This window comes from Perna viridis, chromosome 5 (genome assembly GCF_037379345.1).
Source record: "Perna viridis isolate PV_CMFRI_1.1 ecotype Kerala chromosome 5, ASM3737934v1, whole genome shotgun sequence".
NCBI classification, from domain to species: domain Eukaryota; kingdom Metazoa; phylum Mollusca; class Bivalvia; order Mytilida; family Mytilidae; genus Perna; species Perna viridis.
In genome coordinates this window covers 50,442,626-50,468,105 of record NC_142449.1, presented here as the reverse complement: position 1 = coordinate 50,468,105, position 25,480 = coordinate 50,442,626, and the positions used below count along the sequence as shown (strand labels likewise).

At 32.6% G+C, this 25,480-nt stretch overlaps 2 protein-coding genes across 6 annotated transcripts in view; both read left to right on the top strand.

The window, feature by feature from the left end:
- The window catches only part of LOC148618116 (small conductance calcium-activated potassium channel protein 2-like), a 50,542-nt gene extending 40,579 nt beyond the window's left edge, over positions 1–9,963 (top strand). For all 4 annotated transcript variants that reach the window (XM_088585989.1, XM_088585988.1, XM_088585985.1 and 1 more), the window contains exon 3: positions 5,790–9,963. In XM_088585989.1, the coding sequence (XP_088442115.1) occupies positions 5,790–7,217 (1,428 nt within the window). In that variant the 3' untranslated portion in view covers positions 7,218–9,963. The remainder of the gene's footprint in view (positions 1–5,789) is intronic.
- A 3,200-nt stretch (positions 9,964–13,163) lies between these two features.
- LOC148618115 (repressor of RNA polymerase III transcription MAF1 homolog) lies at positions 13,164–24,545 on the top strand. Of its 2 annotated transcripts, XM_088585983.1 has the most exons (7): positions 13,175–13,764; positions 14,581–14,718; positions 15,128–15,293; positions 15,751–15,875; positions 17,587–17,706; positions 19,070–19,138; positions 20,537–24,545. In XM_088585983.1, the coding sequence occupies exons 1-7, from the start codon at positions 13,682–13,684 to the stop codon at positions 20,556–20,558; spliced, it is 723 nt and encodes a 240-aa protein (XP_088442109.1). In that variant the 5' UTR covers positions 13,175–13,681; the 3' UTR covers positions 20,559–24,545. The 2 variants fall into 2 exon arrangements, with proteins under 2 accessions (XP_088442110.1, XP_088442109.1); XM_088585984.1 differs by lacking the exon at positions 19,070–19,138 and having other exon boundaries at positions 13,164–13,764.
- Positions 24,546–25,480: the final 935 nt, after the last annotated feature.

The window sequence follows — 25,480 nt, the reverse complement described above, 5'->3', positions numbered from 1 at the left end:
TTTTGGAAATACACGAGAAAAACTTCTGTCTTACCCCTATGTTCTAATTTTAGTATTGGCGGCCGTTTTTTTTTTCACGTATCAAAAATTCAAATAGTCATTTTGTGCAGGTTACACTAAGAAACAGTCATGCTGAGTTTAATCCAAATCCATTCAGTAGTTTCAGAGGAGAGGATGTTTGACAAATTGTTAACGACGACGACGACGGACTCCCAAGTGATGGCGATAGCTCACTTGGCCTATGGCGTATTTTAGTTCGCATACGTTGCTAGGGAGACGGGCAGCGGTTCTTCAAAAGATGTGTTCATAAAAAAAACTCGACCAAACTCTAGACAGAGTTTATCAAAGATAAAGTTAATTCAGAAGAAAAAATTGCGAAATAAAGGGAAACTGACAGGCAACTATGTCTTATTACAAGCTAAGTAGTATTGACAACATTCAGGCCTAAGAAGGAATTCAATAGCTTATCACCAAAGAATATCATATTGGAAAATGTTATCAACAAATTAACAGTAACCTTCGTAATTTGTTAAGTAAGCAAGGTTGACTGATATAATCCATTACCATCCTTACAATTTATTGACCATGTGAGTGTTGGGAATTTTATTGGTGCATAAATATTTTGCTGTGATATGTTTTCTTCTAATTCTTTCTTTAAAATATTTTGTTAGAAATTATTTTCCACACTGCTTGCATGCTGTGTAAGCCATTTCTTATTCCCCTTTTCATCTTTTGAGCTTCAACGGATTATGTTTCTCAATCAATCTAGACTTTTTTAATCATGAAGATTTTATTTTGAAACAAATTACTTTGTTCTTTATATGGACGCAGCGTTAGTGACGTCATGTATATGTAGAATGTAAGACCAGAACTATAAATGGCTAAAAAATATTCTGACGGAAGTAGACGATTACACAAATGCGGAGACGCTGTTTTGTCTTAAATACGACATTGAGCTCTGTCCTTCATAAGCATAGCCTAAAATCATATTACTAAATATTCCTACAAAATTTGCGCTCAACATCATATAGATGCTATATCTAAACACGTTAGTTTTGCTAGATATTCGAGTTACTAGTATATGAAACATGAATTTCTTTTCGAAATCTGGTATGACAAATAAGGCAGGGCAACATCTATTTTGCTTAGAGAACCACTGTGGGGAATTTATTTTAGAGATACATTATACAATGAATGCTGAAACATGTTGTAACAAATTTTAAATTTGTTCCTCTTTTTATCAAATTCTTGCAATTTAAGTATTGACATGCAAAAGTTTCGTTGCAAAAATATTTGCTCCCTTAATCATAATTATTGCTTCAATTTGGTATCGTATAAAATATGCCGTAAGCATTTTTTGTCTGTCTCTTATTTAAACTTCTTATTAAGCAAAAATAAAAGATGAGTCTGGGTATACTTGGCATGACATCCTGTACAACCCTGTGTTATTCCAAAAACATATTTTTTTTCACAAGACGACGGGCGTATCATGTGCTTGTGTCGCAGCTGTTTATTAATCATTACCGTTATTCAATATGTTCTCTCTCTTTATGAGGGTCAATATATAAGGATGGATGTAACTTCGTCTTTTTTTCTGACGGTGTGTCAATAGTACTAGAAACTATGAACATGACAGTTCTAGAAATACTAAAAGAAACCATGCTTATTCCATACAAATTTGGTGAATGCTGGTCGAACAGGCGAGCAGGAAAATTATTTTCGTAACACCAGTCCTTTCTCAGCAACTACATGTACTAATTGCAGCCTCTTGATATTTTATATCCAGTATCAGGTACGGATCTCATATTTTGGGATCCGATTTCAGGCTTTTCGGACATCAACTTCCTGTGTTAACGAAAATCGGTCACTGCTGTCTTCGATCCATTTTTGTGAAATATTTGAAGAGAAAAAATATCACTAGTATGCTTGTCTCCTCTTTATAGAAAGCTACTGTGAACAATCATAGTATGTTTTGTGTCCGTCTGACCGTCCGCCAATTTGGAGTAATTTGTGAATGCAGTTTCACAGACAACACTAAAATGATCGTTCGCCACAAAAATTCGTTCCTATTGCAAAATATCAATTATTTGTTAAACTCTGTCCAAAGTGAATCCACAATCTGACACGCCGAAGGCGAGTGTGCTGTCATAATCGTAGCAGCGGATGTTACAACCTTGTATAAAACTTTCGCGGGTAGTTGAAAGATTTGAAAGTTTGACCCCCCCCCACCAACATCCCCGAATTTTGGAAAATATCTTCGAACTGTTACGCGCTTGCTGAACTCGAATTCACAGTGGTGTCTGACTACGTGATTATAATTCCACTTAGTCGCCATAGTTTTTCCCCATTACCACAGTGACGGTTTAAATATACACTTGTATTAATTAAATAAAATAACAAACAATAATCTTGAAGTTAAAAGTAAATTTTACACGATGGAAATATTCTGCATGTCGTCAAAATAAAGAGCTTAATATTAATTTGGCTAGCTCTGAGTTATCTTTCTTGACTTGGGATGTCGTGACTTCTCGTTCATGTATTTAAGAGGTCTTTAAGATGTCATATCATAATCATATCATGCCAAAAATTACCTTTAAGTATTTCCTGAATTTCCTATTCTTTGTAGAACAAATAGAAGCTATCAAAGATGAAATAATTTGTTCGGCATTTACTTCTAGTTGAGTTAGCAGGATTATGTAATATCCTTTTAGAACATTAAATGTAGCAAAAATTGTAGGTTGCGTTATTTCAGAGCAATTAAGCAAAGAACACTGATTCTATCGACGGAAAATACCATGGAATAGATTCTAAGTGTGCACCACTTGTCGTTTCTGAAAAAAAATCCATGGTAGTCCAATATGTATATATTGGTTTTCTATAAAGCTTTTCTGGTCAATTGATGAAGTAAGGTCACGTTTTACATGTTTTGACAGTTAGTATGTTAAATTCAATGTGGATCCTGAAAAATTCGAAAGATCTTCTGGAAACCCTCAATTACACTTGTATAATCAGAATACATTAGATTAAAACCTATGATTTTCAACTCTTTATACTTTTATTCGCCCAAAACAGTTAAAATCCCGCCTCAGAAACATCATACATCGCTGATACTCTAAAAAATGACGGTACGCTTAGATACAGATATGTAGCACTTGGTAGAGATTCCTCATACGTGTTAAATACGATTCCAAATCATCTTCCAAATATACCAAAGAAGATATATATTTAAAGTTCTTGAATTTTTATCGACAACATATTTGTCCATTGTTGTAGACGCGTTATTTCAACACGCAGTCGGCATTCCAATGGGAACAAATTTTGCTCACTCTTATGACGAGGCTGACTTTATAGCTGATCTGATCTAAAGGAAGGAACATCTTTTAGCCAGATTCTATAATCTCAGTTTCCGCTATAGAGATGACATATTATCGTTAAAAATCCTCGATTCGGGGATTTGATACATCGCATCTACCCCAAAGAACTTGAGGTAAGAGGATATTACAGACTCTTTGAAGTCAGCCTCATATCTTGACCTACCCGTAGAGATCGATGGTAAAGGAAAACTATTGATCAAACTACGACAAACGCGGTGACTTTTCATTTACTTTCACCTGCGTATGGAGTTTTCATATCACATCTTATACGTTATGCTAGAGCTTGCCGTAACTACGCAGACTATTGTACCGCTAGTCTTCTTACAATTAGGCTTCTGGACAGGGTTTATATATATGTTGCTACAAGATTGAAGTCATCACTACAGAAGTCGTCATCATGGACTCGTGAATAGTTAAAGTGTATCCACTATGAGAACCGATTTGTTCAACGTATCATGGTCCTTTCACCTTTTGTCTACCCCTGACTTGACTTTTTTATGAGCGGTTCGGCAAGTGTTTCTTGAAAAACAGAGGACACTTACGCTATCGGTGCACCTGGTCCGTGCTCCCAATTTTTTTGTGGAATCCGAGTTGCTCATTTACTTTGTTTATTTTATGTTCTTTGTTATATGTGTCTGCATGTTTTCCCGGTCTGGTCTTTATCCCTGGAATACATTCTTTTGATTTCCGCTAGAATACCTTGATTACTATTAAATATACTCTTAAAAGTATATTGTCCTTAGAATATTCGCGTTACCTGATTCCTGCATAGGATCTGTACTAATACCAAACGATTATAAACAAAAATACAGAGGTTTTAAGTAGCTGTCTTTGTAAGAATCATGCAAATTCTGTAATGTGTAATATACCCCAAAAAATTAAGGCTACACATTTTTATTTTTGTTATTGATTTGTTTAATGGATCTATATAATGAAATGCGTAATCATTCATTACAGTCTGTCTGCCCTTAGGAAATAATCGACATTGAAAATCCAGCAGAATATTTTGTATTTTATTGTCATCTGCAGAGTTATCTCCTTAATTTAATTTATATAACTTTCATCCCCTAAGACCAAGGGTTATTTGAAAAGGCACATGATAATATCTGTTTATAATAGCATTTTAAACAAAATATCATTAACAAAAATATGTAGGCTTTCCAACCATGAATCACATTTTGCATGATACTTAGCTGGAGTACTACTTATAAAATTAATACTAAAGTTTAAACAAATAAGACTTTCTATCTGATACAAGACTTTTGGGCAGAAGATAGTTAAGGATGCCGAGAGTTTTAATGAGGTTGTCATGTCTCAGAATGCCTTACGTCTATGAAATAAAATTTTGCCATGAGGAAACGAATCAAACATGCATTATAGGAGACAGATAATTTCTGAAACAAATATCATGATGTTTAATTGAAAATGACGATCATCTGTTGGATGACCTTTCGATCATTGGTTTCTCGGTGGTGTTTCTGTCAATATTGAGCCTTAGTTCTGGATACTGGTTTCTAAATACAATCTTATGATACATATCAGAAAGACAATTGCATGATGACTTTTCTTCGTTTCCTTAATAATTTCAAATTTCATATAAAAAATGATCTCTTTTCATTTATCAATGATCATTACATTAATCCTCTAAATGTAATATTGAATTTTCCAATCGTATTTCCGGAAATCGTTCAACAATGAAGTCAACTAAGTTTTCTACAGTTCATAACTACATTTTCCTAGTTTAACTCTAGTTTGACTTGATATTCGCTGTCAATCCTAACATTGGAATTATAAGAATTTATTCAACACGAAATCGTGCTAAGTGTTTGCGTAATAACATTAAGTTATTTATGTATTTGTTCTATTATATTTTTTATTAGAAGTTAGAGAAAAGTAGGTACAGTAATTAAGAGGGAACGTATTGAATTTCCTTCGTGTACTGATATATATATATATATATATATATATGAGTTGTTTTCAGTCCATGGTCCGTGATGACCAGACCCAACCCTATCACTCCAGTAAAAACAGAAAACACACGTCCGACAGTGCCACAGATGTCATACGTGCTTTAATATATTCATGAATTGCTATTTTGTATTGTCAGTTAGTTCCTGTTTTTATAAAGTAGTTTAATCAGTGATTAACTCTGTCCTTCTCTTTCATTCTTAATCAGAAGAAGAAGACAAATTCTATTCCAGGTTAACAGGCACAGGACTTGCACAGCAATTGCACATCTGCTTAATACTCTTATGCAATCCTGGCATTTGGAAGGTCTTAAGAAAAAAAAATTCGATACCAGCATTTGTGTATCTTCGTTTGAAATATTTATTGTGATTTCGGATTTCTTGAGTTAATATTGAGTAATATTAATAACATTGACTGTATGTTTTATCTGAATTTTTCTATTTACAGAAACTTTCCAAAGTTTGTACCATAATGGAAAATGCAGGGATACCACTAGTTAAGTCAGATTTCCAATATACTCGCTACGTCAGCACTGAAGATCTTATTGATAACCAGTCTATGAAGAATTTTAAAGCACAACTCATGGATGAGAAGCACAACTTAGGGTTCAGACTCCGCCACAGAAAGGAGCTCATCAGTCACAGGTCAAAGGTCGTAGATGTCTCCTTTGTTCTCAGCCTCACTGGCATTTTGTGTAATGTTTTTCATTACGAATTAGTTTTAGGAGGCGTAATTGTTTATGATAGCGTCGCCTCAACAGCTCTACGGGTAATAACTACCATAACAACTGTCATACTGATAGTGTTTGTCCTTCTCTATAACTTTATAGGTATTAAACTTCAGTTAGTTACCACAGGACTGGACAATTGGAAGTTGGTGATCAATATGAAAATCATCATCAAGACTATTATGGAACTTGTCATTTGTTCCATTCATCCTATTCCCTATGGGAATGCTACGACGCCTATGCTGGTTCTAAATCCAGATACATTTAGGTACGAAACAGTTTACATACCAGTAAATGCAATTTTGTCTGTTCTTATGTTTCTACGAATCTACATACTAGGACGGTTCCTAGTTGTTCATAGCAGTCTATTCAGGGATACAACTGTCCAAAGTTTGGGCACATTAAGCAAGGTTAATATCAATGCAAAGTTTGTGTTCAAGGCCCTAATGTCTACCATGCCAGGTACTTGTCTTACAAGCATTCTTGTCACTACACTTATTGTCAACTCATGGAGCGTCAGAATATGTGAATATTATTCTTTTGAATTCCACAAGGAGCATTCTCCAGCAGGTAGCTACCTTAGCGCAGTTTGGTTAATTGCTGTTACATTTCTTACTCTTGGATATGGAGATATAACCCCTTACAGTATCTGCGGAAGAGTATTTGCCATTTGCACGGGCATGATGGGTGTTGGAATTATGGCTCTCTGTGTAGCCGTCCTGGCTAAAAAGCTAGAACAGACGCGTTCAGAAAAATACGTGCATACATTCGTTCAACAGATTCATATGGATAAAATACGCCGCAATGCAGCGGCAGACGTGGTTAAGCAGTCTATGCTTATTTGGAGGCTTCGTAAAGTTGGTCATGGACATACTAGCACAGTCGTTTTGCGTCATCGCCGGAAGTTGATGTCTGCCATTCGTACCATGAACAAATCTCATGATGAAAAATATAGATTACGCGAGAATGTGATCGGTACCGTTGAGATATCCAAAGGGGTTACAGAAGTATGTGATATAGTATCTACGGTGAAACAAAACCAAGAAAACGTGCAAAAAAGGCTAGAAAATTTAGAGACTACAGCAGCCAACATTCAAGTTCAATTGTACGAAATGCGGGATTTACTTCGTCAACGTCTTACCAGATGATCAATTTTGAACGTAGTTATAGTTTATAGCTATGTATTTTACTGTATATATTGTATAAAGACCAATGCAAATAGGATTTTGAATAACATGATTTAGTGGATGAGGGGAAATCATTAACTACACATGCATAGCACATACTTAAGTGCGTTCGAAGCATTTGAATTAGAAGTACAAAGTGCAGATGACTTACTGACAGTGTATTCCATATGTATGGACAAAATAAGACCAAATAAAACTTACAGATGTTACAGTAGACGAAGTTGGTGTTGTGAAAGAATGCATGCGACTTGGATCTAATCAAAAATAAACAGTGATAAGCTAAGAATGAGGTCCTTGTCAACTTGAAAGCATAAACTTTGTACCAACTACCACCTTTGTCCTGTTTCATGTAACGTAAAGTGTTCATTTTTTCCTTCGTATATTCCTGAACATTACCGGAAGTGAACTGTGCGTTCATTATTTATAGAACGAACAAAAAAGCCAAAATCTAAACCATTGTGTGTTAGTGGAAAGTTACTTGTTATTTTCCCATGTATCTCATTAGTTTTGACTGTCATTATCATATCGAGGCATTTTAGGATTCTGATATTGTTAAATAGATGTCACGTGGGTGTAAAAAGTTACGTAAAACTAATGCCTTTAAGATTTTGCTTAAAAGGACACTAATAGTCCCATTAAGCATTAAGACATGAAGTTTATTCGGTCGGACAAGCCATTTACTGTTTGAATTATGTATTCCAATGAATTATGTATATTATAGACACCAGTAGGTCCGCCCTATCGTTCTTTCATTTGTTTAATTAGAACTACTCGGTCTTTCCTCGTTACACAGAAGAAAAAATATACAAGTGTAACAGAAATGGCCGATTAGTAACGCACAAATAAGTAAAGTAAAGAGCCCCCGAATGTGTATATTTGGGAACACATATCATTGATCCAAGAGTAAAGTTGACCAGCAGAGGAAGCTTGCATAGAATCGATAGAGTGTGGAAATATTCCATAGGCCATCTTCGTTAGTCAATGATTTTTTGGTTCAATAGGACTCCTCGGCCTTTTTTGTTGTTGCTTGTAGAACGTGTGTGAAGCGTAGTTGAGTTGGTCCAGTAGTTAAAAAACTGAGAGTTTAGAGTGACTTTCAAAAAATCAAGGCAAAAAATTACAGGAATGGATCAACGCCTACTAAAAATAAAATAGATGTCCCTTGTCATTTGCCATACTGCTCTTAAGGAGGACGATTATAAAAATTAAAAAAAACTGAACAATTGTCATATTTAAACGTAAAAATGACCTTAATACAAATTTAATACAAATAAAACGCAGAAAGTGATGCCAAAATTTTCGACCCTAAGGTCTTCGTCAGTGGTACAAAAACAGCTGGGCATTGTATATAGTTGTTAAACTTGCTAATCCCTTGATAGATAACCAAGGATTTTACATTATAACATATAGTTATGTCTATTATAATACAGATATTCTCAGTATTTCCGACTGCTTGACTGTTTGGCAATATGCAAGCAATTGGTGATTTTATTTTTTCATTCAAAAGAGAAAAGTGTCAAGGTTACAAAACATACAGTTAGTCGTACTGATTATTAAAAATATAATGATATATCCAAATGAATAAATGTTATAGAATTTTGAAATGCAAATTGGCATGCAAATTAACATCATTATGACGTGTTTTTCTTTTTTATTTTCTTTAAATTATAAATTGATATATTTATCAATGAGCAGGTCAAAATAACAAGTTGAACATAAAGGGTGACCTTCTCTTGTTTTGTACAATATAGAACAATAATTATGTAAATCATGGAAATTTGTAATACTCATTGTTTCTGTTGCGAGTATGTTAAACTGTACGAATCTCTGGGTCAAATATATTACTTGTTTATGATATAATTATATTCATTGTTACCGGGATATTATATTATATAATATTGTCAGGCAGTGTGTTACCTATCAGACATTGTGTTACCGAGGCATTGTTACATTCTATAATATGTATACTTTGATATTCCATTTTTCATTGATTATTGTTATGCAAATATAATATTGTGTTCATTTCATTGGGCATGTTGAGCCCAGTGTTTCGTTATGTAGTAAATTATCGGCAATGTTGACTGTTTAATGTCATGAGTGAATGCAACCATGCAAATATATTATTCACATACAAATGATACATCACACGTTAAGATTATCGCCTGCAACTAGTATTGATGTCTTCGGTTCAAAAAGTAGATAAACTTGTGCAATCACATAAATAGCACTTTTGACGAATTTAATTCATGTACAAGTATTGAAAAAAAAAATGTTAGTCGTTCATGGTATATTAATTAGCAGTCACTCACTGGGTCGTAATATGTTACAATAAACATGAATCATGAAAAAAAAAATATATAAAATCATGATAATTTTCATTCACATTTTTTTATGAAAATAGTCACCTTAATGTACTAATTTATTGTTAATCATATACACGTCATATTCATTTTTAATTAGCAAAAAGAAAACACTGAATACTACCCAGTTTTTTTTCCGTAACTCTACCTGAGCAAATCAGATACCTAGTCATCAATCCGAGTACACCGCTGACATCCTGATCATATGATCATTTAATAGTCTTACCTGTACCTAATGATATTCGATGGAGTGTATGGAAAATCAAATCAAACACACCTTGTGACTTCAGATCACTGCTATTTGTTTTCGTTGTTAATGTTATCAATAAACATATATTATTCCATGACATCTGTGTTACTTTTATTTGCTTACCTAGACATATGGATTTCGTACTAACCTAACTAGTAGGCTGCATATTTAATAGTGGGAGCAAGCCACTGTCCAATCAATAATGGAAGGGCAACTTTTGGTTCTGGTTACAGGCTGTAAAAGGCTATTTAACTTCGCTTCCAAGAGGCCAGTTTTGAAATTATAGCCCAAGGGTTGGTATTTTGAAACAATTTGGGTTCGTTGATCTCCTTCAAACGATCCACAGTTCTGTGCTGTTCAAGACTGTGGTCCGTAGAGAAACTAAAGGTAACCGCATTTTGGCTTATTATAAGTCGACAATGTATGTGGTGAATATGTCAAAAGGGAAAAACCCCATTGAAATGAAAATAATGAGTTAACAAAAAAAAGTGTAGAAAACTGAGGCTGCATTAATTTTCAAAACCCTACGACCATTACACATGTAGATAACCAAAGGACTGGAACAAAATGGAAACTTGATTTGTAACTTGTCATGGCAAATCAATGTACCAAATAACAAATGTTTTATAATTTTCTTAGTTCAAGGGCCATAACACAGCAAAATATCAAGAAACAGAACAAAATTCAACCTTGACCTTTAACTTGTCGTGATTAAGCATTGAAAACATCAAATCTATATCTGCAAGTATGATGAAAAAAGTGCGGAAAACTGAGTTTTTGCATTAATTATTTTCCAATCCCAAGGGCCATAACTCAGATAAAAGTCAACAAACCGGAACAAAATTAAAACTTGACCTGTAACTTGTGACGGTCTTCAAGCATGACAAAAAAGTGTGGAAAGGGCCACAACTAAGCAAAGAATCTACGAACCGGAACATAATTCCAACTTGATCTACAACTTGCCATGGTAAAGCTATGTACAATTATCAAATGTATATCTTCAAGCATGACGACAAACGCTGATATGCCGGACTAACTGACTGACTGACGGAGTGAAAATATAAAGTCCCTTTCGCTGAACGCCGGTAAGGGACTGGTTAACAAGCATACACCCGGAGCATTAGAAACACTAAGAGAAGCATGGCTCATCTGCAAAGTAAAATTTATCTGCATGGTCTAAACAGCTGACGAATTGCTTATATAATACGTGTATACACGTCCAGTTATACTAGCATATATAGCAAGGACAAAGAGAACAAATGAATGATAATTCTATTCTCATGGTGGAGATGGACACATCATATCTATCCTCAAGTTCATGATGGCAAAAGTATAACTTCGTTAACGTTAGGGGTTGTTTTAGTATTGAACAAACATAATTTACATATTTTCAAAAGTTAATAATGGGACAAAATGGAATTAGGGAATTGTTACTATAGAAACCCCTAACACAATGGCCGGAAGTGATACATGTCGCGAAGAGAATGCACAAAATAAGATTCTCCAAATATTATCTAAAAATTAAGACTATGTAATAAATGCCTTAAAATCAAAAACATACTCTGCCGAAATCGACTCATGTGCATACAGCTACTCGCTTTTTACAGTGAACCAAATAAAATGTTCGCTTATAGGCAATGGCTTCTCACTGTCATATCACGGTCAAATAACTATATATGAACTAATAATAAAAATACATTTTAGTTATATTTGCAAGCAGAGTACCAGCATTTTAACCTTTCCATGGCTGAATTCATACCTTAAATTGAGAAAAACTATTTTCAGCACTGAGATGGTTTGACAGGCTGTTTACCGGTTAACCGAAACCGTATCCAAATAAAATCAAAGACTGAGGTCTTCAAAGACGCTAATCGTCAAATATTTTCTGTCGCTGATTTTGGCTTACTTTCAAAATCCGAAATGATACGAATGAGATATATCTAAAAGCGGGTGACTTCCACTAAAATTTTGGTCCCCTTGATATGACTGCGCACTGTTTCGTAACCATGATGACCCGAACGTTTTCAATTACCCGGGACCAGATTAAACAACTGGCAATGGCTATATATATAGATATCTTCGCATAAATTCAATGCTAATCGATCACTTCATCTTTTAATGAAAAACTGTCCGTTCTCATACAGGCAAAACAAACAAACAAACAAACAAACACAAATAGACATGTGTATTCTATTTAAAAAAAGTTCAAAATGTACGTTGTAGCGATATTTGGATCGCTTATGATATTGACCAGGGAACCAGATTAGGAACCAGATTAAACAACTGGCAATTAATATTCATAGAGATCGGGAAACTGCTAATGTATATGACCTATTTAGTCTTGTATTGAGTCCTGTGTCTGAATCGGTGACTAGTTAATGTTCACTGCTAACCGATTATTTCATGTAAACTTCCCGTTCCCATACAAGCAAGAAACATACGTTTAACACACGTGTATGATATTTACATGTAAGTACACCTTATCTCACGAGTATGAAGCTAGAACTACGCTATGGCGGTAAACACGGCAAAGATCTGCAGCATTACATGGAGTATGAATATATAATTATGCAAATCATACGCGAATATAAAGAACTGAAATTACGAGTGCAAGAGCTAGGTCGCTAACAATATTAGCGACTTAAAAAGGAGTGTTGTAGAAACAAAGGAAATTCGCAGGACTTGGAGGCTGTTCCAGCGACTTCACGCAGCTACATAGCTTAAACGTGTCTTATGGAGGGTTTATATATCTAGTATAATTGCTGTACCTAAAATAAGTGACATTTTTTGTACTTTAACTGGTAGTCCCGGGCTTGGAGTAGACCCTGAAGGTAAATATTTTGGTTCAAAGGCCATTGTCCTTCAGATATTATTATTATTATTATTTTAATTTTACGATTTTTTATTTCGATTAAGAAATGTTTAGCAGCCAAATGAGAATTGTTTCAATTACTATGATTAAGATGTAAAATTTGTATTTATTGTAAGAATATTCAAAAGGTTTCTGAATGTTCAATGATAAATTATAATTAGTTTGTGAGATATGCCTAGCTTCTTCAGATTTTCCTGTATGATGATAAATAACTAATATCGGCATAGGAGTCAGCTTAAACTTGAAACTTGATAATTGATTGTAAGGAGTTTTTTTTTTTTTTTTTTTTTTTTCTTTATAGTAGTCTGATATGAAAATCCTTGGATTTAGTTTTTCGGTCTGACATATGTAACTATCTCTCCGGTACATCACTTGTCGCTAAATAGTAAGACCACGGATGTACAGGGGATTTCTGGGATATGTTGATAGGTGAAGGACATTTTGAGGGACAAAAATTTCGAAATCAGCTGTAATAAGGAAATAGTAAAAAAGATCTAGGATATTGCTTGATAAAGACGTTTTTCACGAACCAAATCATATTTGTACGACTGAGAATTTGACAGAGACTTTTTAACATTGTCCAATAATTGTGAGTTTGTGGTGTTATTGAATAATTTGTCATGGAAAACGTCGAGCTCATTGTTGTTGATATGAATGACTTTTTCTATTGTGAGCAAAAACAAACTGTTTTATCAACGAGAAGAAGAAGTAGTATCATTTCTATTAACTGTCATCTGCCGCCCTTAAATCCTTCACTCAGTCTTATTAGTTTGTCTAATTAAATTAATTAAATTAGTGCCTCTTGATTAACCACAGGTGCAAGTGACACCCAAGTCACGCTTGATTGAACATTGTCATTGATTGACCACAAATCAAATTGATTGTAAAAGATAGTAATATCTAAGATTTGCTTGTGCTTCACCAGTTAGTGAAAAAAATCAAGATGAAGTTGCTAGAGAATTCAAAATTTGAGCAAATTAACTCAGCTTTAACCCAAGAGCTGGGTAGCTCCAAGTTGGAAGGAAGGTAAGCACATCTATAAATCATGATAGTTTTAACCACAAATGTCTACTGCCACTGTTCTTTGCACAATTTGTCTTTGCAAATAAGTTTAATTGTTAACACTTTATGTATATAGGCCATACAAACACCAGTAAGTAATCACCTAAACTTGCATGTAGATGGTTTACTGGAAAACTTAGAGGAGTTTAAATATTCTTTGTTTGAATGACATTTTAGTAATATTATGTAATAGGCTTATATTGTTTTTGGACAAATTGCTTACTAAAATACTAAATGTATACAGTTGCACATGTTAAAATAAGAAAATGTACATGTTTAGTGTTAAAACACTTGAATAAAAACTGCAGTATAAACACAAATGCATTGGGATTTTGATAGAGTTGTGAAGAGTTTTATTATTCTTTTAGCAAGTCACTGCATGTATATAGCCTGAGGCTTATGTACCTTGTAGTTAATGATTCAATTGTAATACATAACTACATACATGATTCCTATATACATTCACATAAAATATTATGATTGCAAGTACATGTACATTACATAGTACACTCAATACACAGTTTTGCATGCATGTAATGTTATAGGTGTACATGTACAACATATTGTTGTACATCAAAATTAATTATTGTTTATGTATATTTTAAAACCAGTCCTTGCTCACAATGAATATGTTTATTAGACAATACTGTAGTTTTGCCAAAAAAATATGATGATTTTTTGTTTGTACTGATGCATAAAATACTATATACATGTAAGTACAGTATGTACATGTGTAAGTGTACAATTTACATTGATTTGATTCATTTACATTTTTTACAGAGTTGAGTGTTATTCCTGTAAGATGGCAGGTAACGATAAAAGACTGTATAAACTGATCAGTGCTGAGGGAGGAGTGGGTCCTGAAGATTTACAGGCTTTATCCCCTCCTCAAACTGTTCTCTCAAGGTCTCCTTCTAAGTAAGTACCAGTATGGAGGTCGTTTTACTTGTAGATTTAAATTTATCATTTACATGTAGTTCGCTGATATACAATTATACAATGTACATGAACATGTGAGATTCCAGAGTTTAAAATTGGCTGCAAGAGTACTTTAACATTGTACATTAAGGAAACTCTGAATTTATACATCTGTAGAAGTTCAATCATAGGATTGATGTCAGTGTTTATGTATGTGCATTGAGCACTTGCAGGTATTTTATATAACCTCATGTAATAAATAAAAAGGACTGTTTTAGTATGTGTATGATGGTTTTCCTAAAGTTCACTTTTAGTAGGAGGATCATTGAACATGATATTTCCATGTACAAATGTATATGCATTACAATGTTCATTCTGTACATAATGTGCCTGTTGTTATCTTTTACAGGGCTTACAGCAAGAGTACTGGCAGTGAAGGGGAGAGTTATCTGTGTGATACAATTTCTACTAAGACCTTGTTTTATCTGATTTCCACGCTGAATGCTTCATTTAACCCAGACTATGACTTCAGTAATGCCAAAAGTGAAGAGTTCAGCAAAGAACCAAGTTTGGAGGTATAATTCGCTTTATTACATGTATGTACAGCAAACCCTTGCCTTAGCGTTGCAAACTGTGAAAAATACTGAAGAATGAGACTTTTCTGAACTTCCATGGATACCTCATTCAAAGTCTGAAGATAAAACACCACAAACAAATAATATAATCATTATTTTTCTAATCACTTATACACGTGTACATGTATACCAGCAATGATGTTTACCTATATACTTGTACATGTAGGTTCTTTGTAGTTTCTACAAAATTTGACTTCAAATTTCTCTCTAACTATTGTTAATCTCTTCATAGTTCATGTTTCTACATGTATGTTAAAATCACACGAAGTTGATGATTCTATGAATCATTTTCTTAAAATATGGTAAAAAATACATGTATTGTGTGGGTAGTCATCAAGTATCATAAACAGGACTGTACTGTTGTAATTACCTTGGTCCATCATTTTTCTATTTGTAGTGGGTAATGAACACAATAGATACTCAGCTGTTTGCCACACTAGGGGAAGCATATGGAGCTTTGAAACAGAGCTTGTGGACATCATTTGATGAAGAATGTTCCCTACAGGAGTGTGAAATCTACAGGTATTATGAATAATTCCATACAAGTACTCTGCCATGTTTGAATAAAATTGAAGATATAAAATAAAGATAAATCAATTGTGTAGCAGATTTATCTTCATACAATGTATACAACATGTATTTATGTAATTTGTACACATGGACATAATTGATATACATGTACATGTGACTATAAATTGTTAAAAATTAAACCTTGGCAATATTACTGTACATTCTTACTGATTATTCATAAATTAATTCCATAAAAGATTGACAGTTTCAAACAGTATGAAGTCCAAAGGACAAGTGACAGATATAATTAACTTGTCCTATGCAAAATGTTTAAGTGTTTAGTTTACACCAAGGGTCTGGAAATTCTGACAGCCCATGCTGAACATTTTATCAAGCTTCAGCAGACATTTTTGTCAGTCTTTTGCATGCTCCGATTGAAAATAAACTTAAAAAAACATTTGTATGTAGTTATTTTAAGATAAATATTGGAAAGTGTGTTATTTCATCACATACTCTGACTTTTACAAAATATCAGTGCGAGTGAATGAGTTTGGTTTCGAATAAATGTGGATGTTCTAACATGTAAACAAAACATCGTATCTCTCGGACTTTTTCATCACATAACAGCCGAAAACTTCCGAGTGATGAAAAAAAAGTTGATTATTTATAAAAGAAATTCACGAACACATTTTGTATATTGATTTAAATGGTCTGTTGACTTCTGTGTTAAAATGATTCAATTGATGAATTAATAATTACAAACTACGACTGATTTGTAGTTTCAGTTCTGTGTGCTTTCATTACCTCTGAAAGATCGGCAGGAAAATGGTGGACTTGTCAATCTTTTTTCTTAATTAATCAACTAATAAATGTATGAAGATTCTCCGAGTTACTTCAATTAATTTGTAAATGCAATGGGGCTCCACGTGTACCGTTAATTCAATTATGCGATCAACTAATCAGTTACAGGTAAATCACAGTCACAGGTGGCTGCACTTCGGCTTAAATTGACACACACCTGTCAATTAATTTCCAATAAACAATTAGGAGACTGGTAGAAAGGATGTTTATACACTAATAAAACCAAACAGACTGTAATTTATAAGGGTTGACACTTTTTTTATGTCCGATATTGGAAAATTGTCGTCGGTCATTTGCAAAATTTGTTGGTCGATGACTGGCATTTTTGTCCATTTCCGGATCCATGGTTTACACAGGTACGAAATGTTTTGAAACTGATGTGAAGAGACTTCAGAATATGTCTGGTTTACACAGGTACAAAATGTTTTGAAACTGATATAGAGAGACTTCAGAATACATGTATGTCTGGTTTACACAGGTACAAATGTTTTGAAACTGATATAAAGAGACTGCAGAATATGTCTGGTTTACACAGAACTCTGGTTACTGGTTTATCCAGGAATGTGTTTAGACAGGTCTTACTAAAAAAAATACATGAGCAACTCGCAGGTGTTTCTAGGAAAGCAGAGGACACTACCGGTATACATGTACCTGGTTCATACTCCCAGTTATTGGTCGAGTCCGAGTTGTGTATGTCTGTTTGCCATGTTTGGTCCCTGGATTGCTTTCTTTTGATTTCCGCTAAAACCTTGGTTCCCTTGATTACTCATTCTGTGTATTCATAAACGTCATAGGATTCACAAATAAGTTTCTGTACTACAACCAACCTGCTCTTAACTAATGTCATCTTTTCTTGTCACAGTTATAACCCTGATTTGGCCTCTGACCCATATGGAGAAGCTGGATGTATCTGGTCCTTCAACTATTTCTTTTATAACAAGAAGCTGAAACGCCTTGTTTTCTTCACTTGCCGATCTTCAAGGTAAGTTGCTCTGAGCAAAGGTTATAATTAATTATCTGGTGAAGTTCAAAATTTCAGAAAATAATTACTTGTAAGTAAACAAGATACATGTCTTTAAAGGATCAATATAATTTAATGGTGAGAATATTTTTGTATCATATTCCAGTGTACAAAGTAACCTGAATGGACTATAAACCTGTTATGAAACATCTGTTTAAAGTGTTATAATGTTGGCTTTTTGAAACTGTATGCTTGAACTGAATCTCATTTTTAATGTGGGTCTGTTATGACATGTTTCTCTGTATTTAAGAAGCATATATTGATTTACCACATTCTTATAAATACGAATCAGAAACTTCAGAATTAGGCATATGGAAACCACACACATGTATCTAGAAATACCAATGAAACATTACAATTTAATTTTATGAACTATTGACCCTTAGTTTGACCTTTACAACAGTACATACAGTATATTTCATAAATATGTTTTTTTACAATTGCCTCTTTTCATTGGCATTCTATAGTTTCATTTCATTTATACATGTACATGTATAGCTATAATGCTTTTCATTGCAACTTTGTATGATGCTCTTTAATTTACTTCTTTGCTAGTTAACACTAAAATATTCCAACTGTGACTTTTCTGTTCTATTATGATATTAAACATTAAGACAAATTTATCTTGTTTCCAGTTTAGATGATAATGGATACAATACCATGTACTTAGATATGTAGATATTAGATTTCTTAATTTGAGAAAATTCTGTTAAGTTGTGAAATTTCTAATTTCATGACTTTCTTAAAGTATTTTAGTTTTTATCAGCACCATTACAATTTTATGGTTGTGGTTGTACTGTGAAAATTTGTAATAACAATTCTCTCATTGTATTAGATTTCATTGTACACGTACAAGCACCTGATAATATTTAGTCTATAAATCACACTTAATTTTAGTAATCATATAGTACCTTAACCTATTAGAAGCATTTCAGTAAGCAATAGTGTGTATCACACATACTAGTACATTGTACACAGTGATAGGACATTATTTCAGTAAGCATTCAGCAACAGTGTGTATCACATACCAGTACATTGTACACAGTGATAGGACATTATTTCAGTAAGCATTCAGCAACAGTGTGTATCACATACCAGTACATTGTACACGGTGACAGGACATTTACACTTGAATTTTGTTGATCATAAACACCCTGTGGTCAGTTTCACAAGAAGTTGTTCTGGGTTTTAAAGTGTAAAATTTGTCATAAGTAATGATATCACAATGCATTTTTCAAGTCATGATGTCATAACTTTGGATTAATTTTACACTAATGACTTTTTGTGAGACAAACTACTGTATGTTGTGTGTGTTTTGTTGTAGTGCTTCCTACACAGATTCAGGAATTGTCCAGGATAGCAGTATGTTTGATATGACAGATGATATGGAAGAGTGAGTTGGGGGGTGTCTCCATATTTAAAATTCTAGTAGCCAATACTCTCAATCTATTTTTATCGGTGGGGTTTGTTGGATAGGACACAAGTTTTGAACTCGGGTATCGTCAGAAAATCTTAGTTTTGATTGATAGAAAACAAATACGTTATGGGGATATTTTTAATTGGCAGTTTGATGTCACATAAACTACAAAAACTGTTTACCCACCTACATTATAGTTCTTTCATAGTATTCAGATACAATGTACCAGTAGAAGGAAATTTCTGTAAGATAATAGTACAAGGTTAAAATAAAAGGGTACCTAAGTTTAATTTCTGAGACAAGAAAGTAAATAAAAAACTATTAAAAAATAAACCACAGTTTTAAAAGAGAGGAAAATTAGGGGTCTTGTTGAATTTTGTTCACTGTTAATTGTGTTGCCATACATAAAGACCGTATCATTTAGTGATAGTTGTTCTTCACTAAAGGCTAGATGGTACTTTCTTGTAATTTTTTGTAAAAATGTATTATTGGGTCACGGCAAAGCCCAATTTGAAAAGGGGAATTTTACATTTTATGTAGCTAGGTTTCAGGCATTTATTTGCTCATTTTTGTGTGAACTTTACAAAATTTTCTGACAGAGTTCTGACGTATGGAACCACTAGATCTGCGACTGAAAGCCTTAAATGTTCCATGATGAGAATGGAACTGTTGTACACTTCTGTACATGTTATGTTTGCTTACGTTTCTACTTAAATCCAAAACCCTTGCAATATATTATTTTAAAACTTATCAATTTCATACTATTAAATATTTATTGTCTTACATTATGTACAAGTATTTCATTATCTAAATTTTGCTAATTTCACTCTTTTTATGCTTGAAAACACCAATTTCTTATTTATAATAGATCTAATCTTTTCTTGCCTTGGCAATGAGTATATTCATTATTCATTTTGTTATCATTTCATAGTTTGTCGGAAATTACATAATTATTCATATCTTGCTTTATAATCCTTTATTTTGTTTGGTAACAAAGGCTTTAGATTTATTTTGATGTGCATAAGTTAAATTAGCCATCACACATCAGGTCTGAGTTTGTGTTGACACTCTTTCCATGGGAAAATGAGTCACTTAACCATGAAACTTGGTACATACATGTACATGTATGTGCACACACCAAGATAAATATAAATGAAAATTATTGCTGCTCGGACGTTAAATCCCAACAAATAAAACAAACAATATAAATGAAAACAATATCTAAGTGAAATGGTTTTAAGGAATTATGGCCCTTGCTAAAAGGTTACTTGATTTACGTGTAGAAATAAATGTATAAGTTTTCAAGGAATAGTTTTCTTATCAATGACAATGTACAGTTGTGGAAAATGATTTACAATTGATCTTTTTTTGCAGTTGTGAAGTAGATATGGAGTAGATGAGGGAGAACAGAAGATGGGGGAAAGAAACAGCATTACTTAACTACCTTGCATCATCAAGACCATCACACGATCAGGAATGTTACTATATATAAACTTTTTGATATTTTTATGCTCTATTTTTACATCAGTGCTGATTACTATTTTGTAGTGTTTGATGTGATAAATATGATGTATTTTCATGTGTTTATTAATATGTGTAATTCTATTAATAGGACTGATGAAATAGACAAAGTTTGACTGATGTCAAAAGAAATGGGAAGTGACGAATGATTTTCATGATCAGAATTCTTTGATAAGTAAGAAGAATTCCAAGATTTTTTTATGATTTTAGTAGCACATGTGGAAGAAACAGAAAACTAAATCAATACAAGGGCTTTAAAGATGGAAATGTTCTTTATTAAATCCCCTAGCAAATGGGTTATAATATATATTAATGAAAAAAATGCTAGAAATGCCAATATTTTTCAAAAGTGAATATGTATGTTATGAATATTGATTGTATCTAGGCTTTTGTATTTTGAAATGTTGCCCTTATGTGGTTTTAATATGGCTGTATTCATGAATACATATGTATATTCATGTATGTACATTTAAAAGTTCACCTTGAACTGCAAAAATGTATTTTATTTTGCTCTTCTGCAAAAAAAAATTGCCCACTTGTATTGGGCTGTACATGTGTATATATGGAAGAATAGACATTTTCATTCATGAAAAATAAGAAAGTTAGTTTGATTGAGGACTGTTCTAGAAAGATGCCTGTGTCATATTGAGATGCGTGTACTGCTAGATTAATTCTGAACTTCTCATTATGGACAAGAAGGAATTTTGATAGGACTTAATTTGTGGAACCATAAGTTCCTGTCCAAAAGCTGCCCACAACTGGAAAGAGTACATATGGCACTACAATAAAACAAGATTGTAGAAAATTAAAGCTTGTTGGATTTGAGTGTTGGAAGGTACAACCTCTTGAAAAGAATGGTCTCAAATCAGGACTTTTGTTGTGGTAGTTATAATTTAATTGAGATTATAAATTGTGAAATACATCATTTTGTCATTTTATGAAATGTAGAAGATATGATATGACTCCCTTGATAATGTATATTTACAGAACTAAGATTTCATCCTCCTTATTTTTACTTTATTTCTGCATTGTGTTACCTTAAATTATGTTGTATACATATATTTTTGTGTTACACTGTAGGCCAGGTAAATTTCAATCATTGTACTTGATGCAGTGGGCATTGCATGTAATGTTACTTGTATTCATACTTCAATGTTTTGATTCAGAGTATATACAGGAGTTTTCAATTTGTAATAAAATATGGTTGACTGTGTTAATAAAACGAAGCTTTAAGGAGCTTAAAATTTAAACAACAGGACCATTTCTCAGTGTAGGGCAAGTCATAGCAAAAGTGGATCTAGACTTGTATTTTTTTAAGTAGTAGTCTTTTTAAGAATTACACAAATTCTGTAATATGTGATACATCCCAAAAAAGGCTACACATTTTCATTTTTGTTATTAAGTTGCTTTATAGGTCTATATGATGAAATGTTTAACTATTCATTCCAACTTGTCTGCACTTAGGAGGAAATCCACATTGAAAATCCAACAGTATTTTAGTGTCAGTTACGGGGCTGTCTCCCTTAATTTTGAATTCAACAGTTCATTCTATATAATTTTCATCTCCTAAGAATGAGGGTTATATGAAAAACCACATTTTAATTTGTTTATGATAACATTTTAAACAAAATATCAAAAATAAAAATATGTAGGCTTTCCAACCTTTTATCACATTTTGCATGATTCTTAACTGGAGTGCTACTTAATGACAGAAATAAAAAAGACCTATTCAGTTGCTGTATTCTATTTGGAATATTAATAATTGTATTTTGGGAGATTTTTTCTAATGAAAAAGTGAAAATGACAAAATCTCCTGCCCTGCAGTGTAAATGTATGTAGCCCTTTAATTGTAGTTAGACTTTTAAATGTATGTTATTTTATTACCAGCCCTAAAATTGAAATAAGTTTTAATTGCCATTAACCAAATTCTTATGTATTTTCACTGTGTGTTATGTGTATAGCAGATACATGTAGTTATTTCAAATAGTATAATCAGGGAATTCACATTGCTGTTCATTGTTGGTTTGCTCCAATAACATACATTGCACTTTTGGGATGAGACAATAGAAGGTTTGCCATAATATGTTTGTTAAATTTTTGATAGTTATTTGGTATACTAATCTCATTTGTATTTTAAGGTACATTTAGTTAGCTTATAGCAACTGTTTAGCTAAAAATTGTGCAGGGGTGATTTATATGGGGAGGTTACATATTTTTTATATGCTGTTTAGATTGCTTTAGAAAGTTGTATCATCTGTGATTGATTTCACAAAAAATCATAAGTGTATTACTGGTTGTAGGTAATGACATCAAAATAGGAAATTTTATTGTAGCTACATGGCTTGCAACTATTTTTACACTGGAATTATTTGTGAAATCAACCTTTGGTGCTTGGAAAGGGTAAATAAAATGCATTGAAGTTTCTTTAAGGGGAGGTAACTCTTATTTTGACAGCATTCTATGGTATTTGTCAATTCACACAACTTTTTTCTAGAAGGCTTCATACAAAAAAATCCTTGTTTATTCGATAAATGAATTGCCTAATTCTAACTTTTATAAAAATAACAAAATTTGACCTTTTTTTCAATGAAATTTTATAATTAATTTTGCCATATACTTAGGTGGGCTGTTACTTAAACATTAAATGTAGGAATTTTTATCTTTTGTTTTATTGACAATTCAAATTTTTTAACTGTTCTCACTTTATGGTATAATTGATATCAGACTACCAACATAATGAAAAATATATGTGCAATTGTAACTGACATTTTGTCGTAGAACTGTTAATTGTAACAATAAAAATGTAGCTAAAATCTGTGTCTTAAAGGAAGTACTGCAGATGAAATTATTAAGCTTTTGGACGTAAGCTTGAATGGACTAGTAGTTTTATACCTTGAAACTGAACTATTCAATTTGTATTTAAATTACTTAAATTTAGATTATGCTCTTAAATATATAACTATGTACTGCACAGTTTGTAGTATAATTACTTTCTTTTTTCTCTGCAAGGGTAAAAAGAGCAGAGAACAATTTTTATTTTTTTTGTGTAGTACAAGCAGTTTTGTACCTGAAATACATGTTTTTTATTATTTACTTGTGTTTTATTCTATTGTTTTCATGTTTTGATCATAAAGTATTGATCTCAGTGTTGTCATTAATATATTCATCAAGTTACTTAAGTGGATAACTTGATAGGAATGTTTTGTCTTGTAATGAAATTTTGTTTTAATTTTCTGCTTTCATGTTCATAAGATTGGTTTCAAAAGTACAAGCTTTTTAAAAGAAATATGAATTAAAATGCTTAATTTTGTTCAAAATCTGGAAATATTTTTTTTCGAATACTTTATTATATGAGTAGTGCAAAATATAAAAAAAAGCCTTTGACCAATGATGCATTAACTTCTTTTCGTTACGTTGAGAAAAATTTCAATTAACACCTATTAGTATGTGTAGATGTCGAATTAGTACTCGTCAAGCCTATCTTAGTCTTCATTCATTTTTCTAATTTTCTTTGAGAACTATTCCTTCTAGAGCTAGATCGGAATAAATTGTGTTTCATTTATAAACATGCTCTTGATGTTAATGTAGTCCTAGAAATTATTTTGTTATGGCCTCAGACTGGTTTCTATAGCGTTGACTTAGACCATCTTGTAGGAAACACGAAATACAAATATTTTATTTCTTTTGCCTTTAAAGTTCTGTGTTTGTTTCTATGTAGTATGTACTTTTTTTATTTTATGTATGTAAATAGTTATAGCTTTTAGTTAATCAAGTATTTTACTCATGTTCACTGATAAATCCATTGTTAATTTTACAGTTTTCTAGAATACTGTTTTATGTACAATAAATTGTTTTATTTTCATTTTTCTTTTCATTTGTATTGACAGTATTACCATGTAAAGGTTGGTTTAAGTACCAATTCATATATAATTCAGACCTCTACACCGTAGTTATGATTCATAATGCAGAAAAACCCATCAAATAAATGATGATGTTTATTCAGTCTACATAGTACATGCACATATTTTTACTAAAATGTTTTTTTCTGTATTGAGATCTGTATTTTTGAGAAAACCATGCATTCATCTACCATGTAAATCAAGAACAATAACTCTTGCAATGTGCCTCAAAAGTTCAACAATGGAATGACAGACTAAGACTGTTGTTTACCAGAAATTTCATTTGTCATTAGAAATCCTGGTTTGACTGTTAATTGGAACCTACTTGTAAGACCCACATTTCTATGACAGTACCTGTTACTTTACAATACATTCCTTATTTTGGTTATTGCATTGATCATTTACATGTACCTTAAAACAATCTGATCTGCAACTAATACTAATTTAAAACAAAAGGCTCTCAGGAGCCTGAATTGCTCACCTGGTTTTATTTTTGTCTTTCAGGGGGAATAACTCTAAGTCTGACAATTTTGACTCAAAAGAAGACTTAGGTGGGACATATCATAAGGATAAGTTCTTTAATAAAAACAAGTAGTTGTCCAACATCTATGATCCTATGCAGACTTCTGTAGGCCTTATCATAAGGGTCATTCAGCAATTAAAAGTTTCTATCGAAGTTTTCAAGATAAATATAAGTTTTTGCCTTTCAAGGGCAATACCTTTAACAAGGAGTCGTCTAACATCTTTGATCCAATGCAGATTTTTGCATGCCTTATAAGGATCATTTCACCAATTGTAAGAATTTGATTTAGTAGTTTCAATTTGCATAAGAAAAGCTGTGTAACCCCTATGTTCTGCTTTGGTAACGACAGCCATGTTTTTCTACAGATCAAAAAAA

Bases quoted from the DNA above. Each gene is read 5' to 3' on its own strand.
- LOC148618115 (XM_088585983.1), top strand. From the start codon at position 13,682: ATGAAGTTGCTAGAGAATTCAAAATTTGAGCAAATTAACTCAGCTTTA. The intron at 13,765-14,580 runs GTAAGCACATCT...CATTTTTTACAG, and splicing joins AGCTCCAAGTTGGAAGGAAG to AGTTGAGTGTTATTCCTGTA. The intron at 17,707-19,069 runs GTAAGTTGCTCT...GTTTTGTTGTAG, and splicing joins TTCACTTGCCGATCTTCAAG to TGCTTCCTACACAGATTCAG.